The 13,646-nt window shown below is 36.0% G+C and overlaps 2 protein-coding genes and 2 non-coding genes across 5 annotated transcripts; 2 read left to right on the forward strand and 2 right to left on the reverse strand.

Annotated features, from left to right (window-relative positions):
- Window positions 1–1,544: 1,544 nt before the first annotated feature.
- Window positions 1,545–2,396, reverse strand: LOC113291574 (transcription factor HEC2-like). Its single transcript, XM_026541095.1, has one exon. It carries the CDS (start codon window positions 2,394–2,396, stop codon window positions 1,545–1,547), a length of 852 nt encoding a protein of 283 aa, XP_026396880.1.
- A 765-nt stretch (window positions 2,397–3,161) lies between these two features.
- On the reverse strand, window positions 3,162–7,855 carry LOC113289526 (protein ROOT INITIATION DEFECTIVE 3-like). Of its 2 annotated transcripts, XM_026538794.1 has the most exons (8): window positions 7,514–7,855; window positions 7,185–7,432; window positions 6,911–7,058; window positions 6,060–6,259; window positions 5,671–5,801; window positions 5,340–5,587; window positions 4,928–5,139; window positions 3,162–3,761 (listed from the first exon to the last, which is right to left on the reverse strand). In XM_026538794.1, exons 1-7 carry the CDS (start codon window positions 7,736–7,738, stop codon window positions 4,975–4,977), a joined length of 1,365 nt encoding a protein of 454 aa, XP_026394579.1. In that variant the 5' UTR covers window positions 7,739–7,855; the 3' UTR covers window positions 3,162–3,761; window positions 4,928–4,974. The 2 variants fall into 2 exon arrangements, with proteins under 2 accessions (XP_026394579.1, XP_026394580.1); XM_026538795.1 differs by lacking the exon at window positions 3,162–3,761 and having other exon boundaries at window positions 4,819–5,139.
- An 85-nt stretch (window positions 7,856–7,940) lies between these two features.
- TRNAR-UCU lies at window positions 7,941–8,013 on the forward strand. The gene has a single exon. It is a non-coding gene; the product is annotated as a tRNA-Arg (tRNA).
- Window positions 8,014–12,625: 4,612 nt separating this feature from the next.
- TRNAR-UCU lies at window positions 12,626–12,698 on the forward strand. The gene has a single exon. It is a non-coding gene; the product is annotated as a tRNA-Arg (tRNA).
- Window positions 12,699–13,646: the final 948 nt, after the last annotated feature.

Raw genomic sequence — 13,646 nt, forward strand, 5'->3', positions numbered from 1 at the left:
TGGATTTATATGGAGAGATGACAACATTCTTTCCCTATACTGCACTTTGGGTAACCAACCCTACCCATCTTTCCTTTGTATGGACTCATCAAAACCTTAGCTAGATGATGGATATATAGAGATGAGAGCTCTTTATTTCTGTCTCAGATTGGTACTACTGTCGGTTTCCTTCCAGCTTACCAACCTCATTAGAAAAGACACTACCTCGATAATTTTTAATATCAAATGGAATCAAAACAAAACATGATTTAGCACAAACTATCCACCCATTATGCAAACAATATTGTAAAATATGTAGAAGAAGAAGAAAGCAGCTGTGAAGTACCTAGAAATGGATAAATAATTGACATATAAGATTACACAAAAGTGACCGTACGTCGTCCAAGATTCCGCATATATTTGCAAGGATATTAACATGGCTAATATTGCTCGGTAAGCTTAATAATGGAGGGTGGTTCTTATATAGTATCTTGGATTCATAACAGAAATTCAAGCTAACTCTCCAAACTGAATCTCATATACCCTGGCCAGTTATCCTTGAGATATCTATATTATCTTTAGTTTCTCTGTAAATTTGGATGTCAACAGAGCATAGAATCAAAATGTAAATGCATTTCTAGTAGGATATGGTAATAATCATAATATGAGGTTGAAGCTTGTCTTGTTTACATACTACTATATTAGTATAGCAGTATGGTAAAAAAATAATCAGAGAATCAAGAATCGAGTCACTTGATTCTCAAACCCCCCTGGCGTTCCCTAGTCAATAAGCTCCCCAAGAAGCAACTCGTGAGCGGCTATTAATCAACAATGCAACCTTCAAAATTCTCTAAGAATTCAAAATAGATAAAACCACCGCATACTAATAATTCGAAAATTGGTCAGAAGTTCACGTGTATGTAGCCATGCATATATCCTCTGCATGACACCAACTTTTTCTTTTCATTTGTTTTCATTATCTCTCTCTTTGTTATCCTGACACGGGATAAGACACGGCCATTTAACGTATCATTAAACACGTTTATCATGTGTATTATCTTGAACTAATATCGATCACAAACACAAACCCCTTTTAGCCTCAGCCAGAACCAGAAATGCCGTTGCTCAACTTGCACATCAACCTCTCGCTTGTTTAAGGTACATTGTCCTGCTAGTAGTAAGTACACAAATTATGTGTGTTTTCTTGCTCGTTCTTGATATCGATTATACATTACAGCTTAACTACAGTAGTTTCATGGTACGTCAATATATAGGCGGGCCTTTGATATAAATAACAAGAATTTTACGTACCTGGTCCATTTCCGAAAATATAAAGAAGTATACAAGGATGATTGATGAGAAACTTACAATAAATCATTATCATTACTTAGAAAAATCGGTCTCCTAATTACAAACACTTTATTATAATAAAACAGTAATTAACAATTTAACATCACTGCACAATCACTGTATGTATAGTTGATGATTATGGTGGTGATGCTGAACTAATTAACTCTCTTTTGATTTCTTGATAGCCTAGTATTATTCCCTTATTCTCACTTCATTCAGTTAAGCATTTGATGATGAGTATTATTAGGGTTGAACATTATTTGATGCTGAGTAGGTAAATATTGGTAAGCTTTTGCCAATGAAGAATAATTTGCACCAAATCCAAGCGGTGGTGATCCAGTAGTTCCTGTACTAGTGTTGATATTGTTCGTAGCAACTTTCTCCAAAGATTGAACTTGTGTTTTCAAGAACTTCATGTAATGAATTGCTTCATCTAACATTGAAGCAGTGTCCATTTTAGTTCCTCCTGGAACAAGTCTTTGAAGTATCCTTATCCTCTCACTTATCCTTTCCCTGCGATGTCTTGCCGCTACGCTTTGTGGGTCTTTAGATATCTTTACGTTCTTTCTCTTCGGTGGTTTAACCGACTCCGGATCAATATGAATTGGTTGCATTGCTGCTATCCGGAATATCATTTCTCGCATTGCTGCCATTGAACTTCTTTTATTCGAAAATGCACCATTCGCATTAGCACCAGATAATTCACCTGCATGATGACCTGAGGAGTATTTGTTATTCCCAGCTACCATAGCACTAGACATGTTAACTTGTTCTTGATGATGAACTGATGAATTATTGCCGATAAATGATAATGTGGAAGGATTAGCATGATGGTGGTGATGATTAACCAATGCAAGTGATGAAGATTGGTGTGGGTTGTCGTCATAACTGTGATGTGTTAATGAATCAATGCTACTTCCAGAGAACTCCATGGACTGGGAATCAGTTCCTTCGTGTTGATGATGGGGTCCTGGGTAATCTGTTGGGAGCTTTTCCATTTGCATCATCATCATCATCATTTCCATTGTTTGCTCTTCTGTTGCAGACTTCAGAAAGTCCACATCCATTGATTCTTTCTCACTCTAAACCGAGAAGTAGCCTAAAAAAAAGTATGCAAAGGCTAGAAAGAAGAATTGACAAGGAAATCTGAAGAAAAGCTGAGAAGAACACACTGAGAAATCTGAAAGACAGAGGAATGGGTAAGCTTATAAAGAGAAAGTAAACCAGTGGGAGTTTTATCAGAAAATGCAATAGCACGGTAGTAGTTGATGATGATGGAGAAACTAGGAGGGTAAGGAGAAGATAAAAAGAGAATATTATACAGAGAAAAGAAAAGAAGTAAGAATAAGTGTTGAGAATTATTAGGAGGAAGAACCGACTAAGAATCCAGTAGTAGGAAGACTATATATATATATACCAAGTGGTTGAATATTATTATACAATTACAGATGCTGCTTTTATCCCATTTTATAGCTACAAAGTTGTTTTGGGGTTCTTTTCTTTTACCATAGTATTGCACATTTTGGCAAATTTTGCAACCATCTGGTTTATCTAATCTAGCGTCCGACAGTTGAGTTGGTCCCTGGTTGAACCAAAAGGTCTAGTATTTGAAGCCAATGAATTTTGTGAGTCGATCATAAACAGTAAAACTAAAAATTACAATTAGAATGGAGTAAAACTCGACTTTGGAAGTAAGGTTTACTGTATTTGAATTGAATCATAATCATAATGAAAATTTACTTAAAACTTTAAAGACCAACACCACCCACATACACTCACATGCCATGTGTCAGAGGATAAGACCCTAATTCAGAAGTCTCACCAGACCCCTTTAAATGAGTATTCCAATTTTCTAACCCTTCCTCCTACTTGGACCCACTGTATTACCATTCCGACGATGGCACGTGTCCGCGATAACCAGGTGCCTAGTTGATAGCCAACTTCATGGTATTAACTATCTCCCCCGGTTATCATGCTTCTACTGCATTCTTCTGCTCCGATGGTAATACCAAGGCCGACTCTGTTTCACTGGGATCCCATGAAAATTTGAAGTTCTAAGCTAAAGCCTTGATACATAATAGTAGCAGGTAATTTTCTGCATCTCAGTAACCTTTTAATTTTGCATACATTATCATCTCTGAACTAGAGCTTGTTGTGTTTATGACAGTGGTGGGGTATACAGCCAGCTACACGATAGATAGAGTTGTATAATGTTAAACTTACCAGTCTAAATGGTATTTCGAGGAAATAGTGAAAAACAAAATGACAACAATGGGACGACTCCTGCAAGCACTTGCGAGTTTCTACCTTAATTTTGTTTCTTTCTGCTCGGTGAGGCATTATACATCACCAAGTCCACCAGGACCACCCGCCCACGCCACTGTATGTAACGCTCAATAGCACAAGTGGTTGCACGCACAAGACTCTGCAATCTAGATTCCAGTGGTAAACAATTGTAAGAATAGTCTTCCTGTGAAAATTACTGCAGACTGATTTGACACAAAGTTGGCAGTTTTGTTCATGCATATCTGATATTTACTTTAGATTCTATACAGATTCTAGATGAGTGTCACTTCAACATTAATATTGTTACTGTATATAGTGAGTGACATGATGATATCTGATGAGTTACTGTTTACCAGTGTGAGAGGGGTATAAAGGGTTCTGTTTGACTATACAGCTTTGTTGTGTCTGAAATTTTAAGGTGATAATGACCTTGGAATAGATCAAGGAGCAGAGTTTCAGATCAAATCATGATCAGCATTCAAGAAGCCAGTTGTACATTTTTGACAGAGGTGATCAGAAAAAGATTGAGAGAGAGGATCATCTATGTTTTTATTAGGTGTTGCGTGTTCTCACTTCTGCAACTCCAATCCAAAACACAGATAACCCAACCCTTCCCCCATCTCTCTCTCCTGTTAACTAATATTATTCTGAAATGAGTTTGTTCACTTTCTCCGCAAGCAAAAAATCTAAGTGCATAAAAAGAATCCAAAAGAAATGTTGATTGCTTCTGAACCATCATGAAGGATCACCCACTACCATCTTTGTTAATATAAGATCGCCATAAGTGGAAATTATCCTGCTGGAGTGAGTCTCATCCTACTAGAGAGTTGATCTTCCAAACGAGTCGAACGGGTATGGGTACCCTTTGGATAGCTAGTCAGTGTGTTTAACACTATGCCACTAACGTTGGCTGACACAAAACCGAATGGCCTGTAGTGAGGTGTTGGTCACCTTATGTTTTTGGCAGTTGGCACCAAAGTGATCAGCTAGACATCTATTTTGCTAAAGGTTATGGCTCAACATTGGTGCAAAGGAGGCACAAATGAAAGTAGAATTCTAAGAATCGGACTACATCAGTTCAAAATTCAAACACGTTTACTCGTCTGCTGCAATCGAGGTTACTCCTACACCTATTATTCCCATGATAGTTTTAGTGAAGCATTTCAGTATCATTTCTAGTGCTATATCAGAATTTTTCAGTAGTTAAAATTAAATCGTGATCTCAATAATAAATTTGCCAAAAATTCCACTATCATGTCTCAAATAAATAAATAATTTCAGTTCCTAAAATTAACGTAAAGAATTTACTTACTTATAAGTACAAAATCTGATCACTCTGGGCCACAGGTAGCACTGTTTTTATTTAGCACACCCATTTCGCCCATAATCTACTAATTCGTCTGCGCAGAACTGATGCAGGTCACCGTGCATCTTCTTCCATTGCTCGGACATCTGCAGAGATCTTTTGCACTCTACCCTTAGTCTATCCAATTCCAGTTGAGAAGCAGCAGTCGAACCCTCTTGCTGAAATAATGTTAGTAGACCAAAATCAGAGATATGTTTAGGGCTTACACAAGTTGCAATACATGATATACTGATCACTGATACAAAATCTGGATTAGAATTTTGAAATCAGAAACTGAAAATAAAAGGTTACATAAGCTTAAATGTCTACTGCAGAATAAAACTCCACGAATGACTAAAACCAACCAACAAAGAAATACCTGGAGTTCTTTTATTTGACTTTTCATCACATCAGAACTGCAGTATAAAGCGTCTGTAACTCTAGAAAGAGGAGGTTGAGATGCAGTAACAGTCTTAAAGTCATCATTGTCATCTGTTGAGGTTACATATTTATCCAGTGGTGGTAGCAATGATGCGTTCCTTTTAGATGCCGATGATTGTGTTGCCATTGATGTCTGAGAGGCCGAATTGAGTGGCCGATGGACGACAATAACATTGCTGACTTGACCTGGGGTTACACGTACCAAGAATTTAGAATCTAAGTTCATATTCATACGCAAGCAACGGATAATTAAATAGCCTGAACAATACCTTTTGAGTGTTGCAGCATACGGACAATTTGCTTGCTTTTTGTGTCCCAAATCCGAATTCTGCCGTCCTCCCACCCAGAGACTAATAGGACTCCACTTTTGCTAAATGCTAAGCAAGTGACAGCAGTATTGCTGTAAAAGAACCATCACAAGTTAGAAAACAACAACATGAAGCCGGTAAAGCATAATGCTAAAGAACTAGCATTTAGCAAGAAGTGAATCAACATGATGTTGTTTATCCCGGAGCTACCAGATTAGAAAAACATGCCAGGTCGAAATCATATTAACCTTTTTAAAAAGAAAACACAATATATATCACAGCAGATTCTCATTGATACTGTGAATAAAGAGATCACAGAGAGTCGCACTAAGGTGAGGGGGATGGAAAACCTGTTATCAGATAATGCTCCAACTATATGCATCCCATACTTGCTCGCAGAGGTGTTCTCACCAGTAAGTGACACAACGTACATCTTGCCATCCTTACCACCAGCGTAAAATATGTGTTCACAGGGGTCTAGTGCGACTGCATTAATCGCTGAAGGGAAGTCTATTGTTCTCAACAACTTCCCTTTAGATAAGCTCCAAACCTGAGAGATGTTGCGCCACACCAGAGCATAAAGCAATATCAAGAAGAATTCTACATATTCAAAGGCTAGAAACAAAGAACCATACTTTTAAGATTAGTGAGTTATGAGGGCATGCTTTTTAAGTCAAATAAAGGTTGGTGACCAGGATTAAATAGATGTTGATACAAAGTTGTGCCACTAATTTACAGTTTCTGAGATATGGCATTGTTTATAGAGAAACTCATTAACTAATTTAGTGAACAAACAAGTTTGAAACCAGTAATTGACTAATTTCTTTTGCTAGCAAAATCAAGTTAATCAGACGACTATGTACAGCACTTTAACTCAATTGAAGAAATATAATAAAATATAAGGCTGAGATGGAAATAAGGCTATCGTGAAACTCAATTGAAGAAATATGATAAAATATAAGGCTGAGATGGAAATAAGGCTATCGTGAAACGTAAAAAGGTTCAAAATGAACAAACTCTGTGGATGTTGTAGGTTGATAATGACAACAAACCTAAAGAGTTGGGTAGTTATGACAATGTCCAGACTCTAACAAGCACCATGAATTTCCTCCAAATTCAAGCAGGATATACCTATGCAATAATTCGTCTATCTCTATACAAGTAGATAACTAACTACTATTTAAATACGAACAAACCAAACCTTACACGTACGGTCCTCAGATGAAGAAATAATAATTGCATTGCATCCCCCATGGCCTGTAACAATATCGGTCACCTTTAGAGTATGTTCAGAAAAGTTATGTTCATACAGATGTGTGGCGGCCGTCCTTCCAATATCATCAAATATCCTGTTTACACAAGTACACACAGAATGCAACAATGAGCCTGTGACTATTTTGAAGCAATGAAAAACAACTGTTATAATAAGCAAACAAAATAGAGATGAATTGTAATAACACAAAACCATATATTACATGAGAAGAGACCAGACACGGACACATCCATCCTCAGCCCCGGAAATCAAAAGAGATTCATCATCAGACAATACCAAACAAGTTACACCTCTATAATGAGCATTCCACTTCTTGAGTAGTCTTCCACTAGCAACCTCCCAGAGGTAAATGTTACCAGAGCAACCACCGCCAATGATATAAGTGCCGTCAGAATTAGAAACAAGAGGACTAATTGGTTCAGCAGGAAAGCTTTTAACATCTGCTACAGGCTGCAACAAACAAAACCACACCAACAAATTAAAAATCAGAACAAAATCAAACTGGGGGTAGTTGGAGAGAGAGAAACAAACCTTGTCCCGGGACCAGTGGAGGATAGAACCAGAAGAAGAAGAGGAGGATTCGCGAACTTGAGAGGAGACAAAGAAGCGTTCAGATAAGCTGATGAGACCATGAGGAGGAGAAGCACATGATTTGAGACGAAGTTGTTCTGCTCCTGTTTCAATATCAAAACAACTTATTCCTGCATCTAGTTTTGATGATGCCATTACCACCTCCATTGTTTTGGAAATTTCCATCAATTCCCACCACCGCCTGGTATTAAGAGGAGAAGGTGGTGTTTCTTAAGAGTTTTGAGACCAAAGTCACCAAATGCTCAAACCTAATTTGGCTACGATCAATAAACCCCTGAGAGTGATTTCTCATTCCCACTTGCTAGGGTTTTAGAAGCTGGTGAATCAGTACTTTCTATTTATTTAGCAGGGTCACTTTAACAAACAAGCACCCGTGGCCTAATGGATAAGGCGTCTGACTTCTAATCAGGCGATTGTGGGTTCGAGTCCCACCGGGTGTGCTTCTTCTTTTTCTACGCACATTTTTTCCATATTTTTTAAGCATTTTTTTTGTTTTTTTGCATTCCAAGCGGAATATGATGATGATATTTTATATGATTGCTTTCTTTGGAATAACTCCAAACGTTTTCTTCTTCAGCTTCAAGCTATAAACACAAAATCTATTCAAAGGAAAAAAAATCAAAACCATTCCAAACCCTAATTTGCAAAAAAAGAAACAAAATAAACCTAACATTTGCGTCCACCATAGTCTTATTATTCATGGGTAATTGTATTGTATGCAAATTACTCTAAGTAAATTTTAATTAGTTTCTGAATAAACTCCCAACGTTTTCTTCTTCAGCTTCAGGCTATAAACACAAAATCTATTTAAAGGCAAAAAATCAAAACCATCCCAAACCCTAATTTGCAATAAAAGAAACAAAATAAACCTAACATTTGCGTCCACCATAGTCTTATTATTCATGAGTAATTGTATTGTATGCAAATTATTCTAAGTAAATTTTAATTATTTTCTGATTTTACGTGCATTAATAATATCAATAAACTTTTTAAAAATTCATATCAATAATTCTTTCCTTAATCGGGTGTATTAGATCTAAACTTAATTTCATTTTTTTAGTGATAGCAACTAAGGAGACCCGACCGGATCGGTTATGGCATCATTGGGGAAGGAGCACTCCTTTTTCACTTACTCAATATCTAACCATTAGTCGATGAGAACATTCAAATCATGTTCAGGTTCAAAATAATATGGCAGCAAGAGAATAAGGATGGTGAAGACAAATGTGGGTTTTGCTCACATATATTTGGTGGGTTTGCCAATATTTTATTTTCAAGAAGAAGGTTGTATTTAATTTTACGAGGATTGTATTTAGTCACTGCCATTTTAAGATATAATAACTTAATCAGCTAATCTAATAATAAATTTTATTGAGGTCAAAGATGAAATTTATTAGCATTACTTTCTAATGAAAATACTTGTATATGATCTGAAAAGACGAGGGTACCTAAATACGCCGCAATCTTTTAAACACCTAAAAGTCATTTACCGTTTTAATTATCCACCTAAAAGTCATTTACCGAATGTGATCGTCTGTGGACATAGTCGAGACAATGTACAACAAATTTGGTTCACATCTCATGTGATCGTCGATGGATACGAGATCGAGACAATACAACAACAAGATCACTTGTGTGATTGACTATGGATACAAGATCGAGACGATACGAAAACAAAGTGTGCACTTGATAATAGGTACGGTATTAAACTGAAACTCTATAGGATCAATATCAAGTTACAGAGTTAACGTACGTGTGTAATTTACTTAATTATAATAACGATTATTATGCAGAAAACAAAGTAAATGACACATCAAGATTTTGTTAACGAGGAAACCGCAAATGCATAAAAACTCCAGTTGCTAGTCCAGTTCTGAATACTCTCATAATTAAGTCGCTATAAAAAATCCAATACCAACTTCGTATAGTTGAGACCAAGCAGACTATCCCTAGCTACTTAGTTTCCTCGGTATCCCTGCGCCTTCGACTTCTAAAGTTACTCACGTGAATCACAACTTCTTTGGATCGTATTCCAAACAGTAAATGATGAAAATCTGTTTGGTAACAATTTTATTCAATCTTTGTGATATGAGTTTGAAAAAGGCTCTTCCGTTTAATCTAATAAACTCATTTGTCGGGTTTAGATCAATCTAAATTTTGATTACCAAAATAATCAAATTCTAGATTTAAAACTAATCATATTCGGACACTGATGAATGCCACCAAATAATATTCTTCGATCTCACGCAACTGATAAAACAAGCCTATCAAAGATAAATCGATTCTAGTTGGATCCCAGCCGATCAAGGTTGTGCACACTATTCACAAGATACGAAAACTAATAAGAAAAATTTCGTCGTCTTTAATCTTCGTTTGTCTTCAATAATAACCTGCACTACACAACTTAAATCCTCTTGTGATCAATCACACACATTAAGGCGTCTGTTAAAAATGGATTATCACAAGATGTCTTCATATCCGAAGATGGTTCTAAAGATCCCGTCAATACTTTGAGTGATCCTTATATCAGAACAGAAGGTTCTCAAGAATAAACAAACTAGGTGCAATCAAAGTTTCAACAACCATTAGTCAATCAGATCAATAATCGAAAACTAATAACACTACAATTATCTAGTTTCTCACCAACGGTACTCGTAGAGCTTCTTGATCCCACAGAAGTCTTTAAACGAGCAGTCGTAAGAGATTTTTCCTAGTTAGGGTACTTTCCTCTCGGATAGACGGCTCCACCAGAAACAACAAGAATGAAGTTTGTCTGGCTCTTAGGATAGTTTGCAAAAAATGCAAACTCAAGTATTTATAGACCAAGGTTGTTTGGACGACAAGGTAATCCCAAAACCGTTCTCAAGATATGCATTAAAGTGACTAATTTCGGTTTTCCTATTTCCAATTAATGTTAACCAATATTTCTGAAAACTCTCATAGAAAACTTCTATATTAGTCTAGCACATTAACTAATAATATTTTCCAGATGATATGCTTTAATTGATGGTAATTAAAACATATATGATGATGATCATAATTAAATGTTTTTCAATATTTCGGACCAGTATCGCCTTGAGTGTAAAGGAATATCTTTGAATAATTAATGATAAGAGTTATGTACATGTTCAAATAATGACGACATCTATAAGATTCTCATCTTAACAAACCCAAAATCCTAATTCACACACACCATGAAGAAATATGTGAACCATGGATACTTAGTTTTGCTCATGAACCGATCAAACCATCACTCCAAAATATGTTGTGACCGGTTATAATGTGATTCCCAACATAGGTTGTAATCGGTTACACCTTTCTCCACAAAGTAGCTTGTTACCTATTACACCTTGCTTCCCGAAGTAACTTGTGATCGGATACACCTTGCTTCCTAAATGAATCTTGTGACCGGTACAACTAACTTCCAATTCATATTGTGACCGGTTATACCTTGAATTCCAAAGTAACTTTTGACTGGTTACAACTTGCATTCCAATATAGCTTGTGATCGGTTACACCTAAATTTACAATGTAACTTGTGACCGATTACAACTAGCTATATACTATAGGCTATGACCGGTTATACCCCAAGTCTCAACATAAGTTAAGATAGGTCCTACCACTGTCATCTTCCATTGATCATCCAAAAGATATTCAATAAAGAACAAGACCAATCATGATTTTCCTTTCAATTATGAAAACAAGTTCATACATCTACTTCCTTAAACTAATATAGTGATACATAGTTTTCTAGGATGAAATCACACCTATATAATGCACACATAATCCAACAAATATTTATAATATATAGATTATGTCGATGTCGTATTTACGAAGTTCCAAAAGATGAGTGTTTATACTTCGTAATATATTTCCTTGATACTTTGATCATACAATTATGACCAAGTCTCATCACTAGAGTATTATATACAAATATATACAGCTTCGCATGTTATGTTTTCAATATAACACGACTAGAAAGATACGTTAGAAATGGAAACAAGATCAAGTCAATATTACTAACCTCAAGTGGAAGGATAATATCTTCGTTGTCGTCAACACTTCTTCACATTCTTCAGGTCTTCGGAGTAATACTTGTACGTCTCAACATTCCTAGACTTTCTAGTCTAACCTAAACGAAGTTGACTGTAGTATTTAATAAAGCGACTCTAGATGAGTTTTGATACTAAAATATGATAACCAAACTTGACATACCAACTAAAAACGCGGGGGTACAACAACTAAAAAAAACTATTATGATAAGCAAACAAAATAGAGATGAATTGTAATAACACAAAACGATATATTACATGAGAAGAGACCAGACACAGACACATCCATCCTCAACCCTGGAAATCAAAAGAGATTTATCATCAGATAATACTAAACAAGTTACACCTCTATAATGATCATTCCACTTCTTGAGTAGTCATCCACTAGAAACCTCCCAAAGATATATGTTACCGGAGCAACCACCTCTAATGATATAAGTGCCATCAGAATTAGAAACAAGAGGACTAATTGGTTCAGCAGGAAAATTTTGAACATGTGCTACAGCATGCAACAAACAAACAACTCCAACAAATCAAAAATCAGAAAAAAAATCAAAATTTGGGGTATTTGATAGAGAGAGACAGAGACAAACATACCTTGTTCCATAACCAGCGGAGGATAGAACCAGAAGAAGAAAAGGAAAATTCGCGAACTTGAGAGGAGACAAAGAAGCGTTCACATAAGCTGACGAGACCATGAGGAAGAGAAGCACATGATTCAAAACGAAGTTGTTCTGCTCTTATTTCAATATCAAAACAACTTATTCCCGCATCTAGAATTGATGATGCCATAACTACCTCCTTTGTTTGGGAAAATTCCATCAAATCCCACCGCCGCCTAGTATCAAGAAGAGAAGATGGTGTTTCTTAAGAGTTTTGAGACCAAAGTCACCAAATGCTCAAACCTAATTTTGGCTATGATCATTCCCACTTGCTAGGGTTTTAGAAGCTGACAAACCAGTTCTGTATTTTTGTTTAGCATGGTCAATTTAACAAACAAGCACCCGTGGCCTAATGGATAAGGCGTCTGACTTCTAATCAGGCGGTTGTGGGTTCGAGTCCCACAGGGTGTGCTTCTTTTTTTTACTAAGCTTTTTTTTTTTCCATTTCTTTAAGCATTTTTTTTCATTCAAAGCGGATGATGATGGTGATGATATAAGAGGATGATGATGACGATATTTCATATGTGAGTCTTCCTTATGACCAATTTGGATATGATGACCACCTTAGTTTTTTTGCTAGAAAACTCAAGGTATTAGAATCCCATCGGATGTAGTTCTTACATAAAAATTTGATATAAAGGTTGGAGCGTGAATTTTTTTTTACGTAGTATTAAGTTTTCAAAAAACAAAAGTGTCCGATATAATCTGGTATATTTTAAGATAGAATAACTTAACCAGCTAATCTAATTTTATTAAGGTCGGAAATGAAATTATTAGCATTACTTTCTAATGAAAATATATAGGATTTGTTTCCGACCTACTTTATTGCTCCAATAACGACGAAATTTTTTGCCTTTTTGGAACTAATTGATATGCCAAAGATAGTTCTGCATCCTTGGTAATTTCCGGAAACATCAGTAAAATCAGTAAATACAATGCTGACACCTGGATTATCATTATTTGTGTCAAAGGATACATCACAGTAAATCAGAGCACATTCTTGTGGGATATCATCTTGAGAGACATTTACTTGAACAAGAAAAAATAAATTTTGGTGGATTAGCTCATTGGATAACAAGTAATTGACAGTTTCATTAGAAGGATTAATAACATGCATGTCTACTCAGTTGTCAGAGGATTAAGTCGTTTGTATTGGAAAACTTTGTAACGCCTTTTCCTTCAAATACGCCCGACAATAGTGAAGATTGAAATAAGTTGATTACCGTCTTGACTGGAATTAATCCACTTATTTGATACCCTCTTGAATGCTAATGTTATAATTAGCTAAAAAAAGCGGGGGTACAACAACCACACCCAATATTTTGATTAGCAATATGTATGAACTAACTCTAATATACT

The sequence above is a fragment of the Papaver somniferum genome, chromosome 6 (genome assembly GCF_003573695.1).
Source record: "Papaver somniferum cultivar HN1 chromosome 6, ASM357369v1, whole genome shotgun sequence".
NCBI lineage: Eukaryota > Viridiplantae > Streptophyta > Magnoliopsida > Ranunculales > Papaveraceae > Papaver > Papaver somniferum.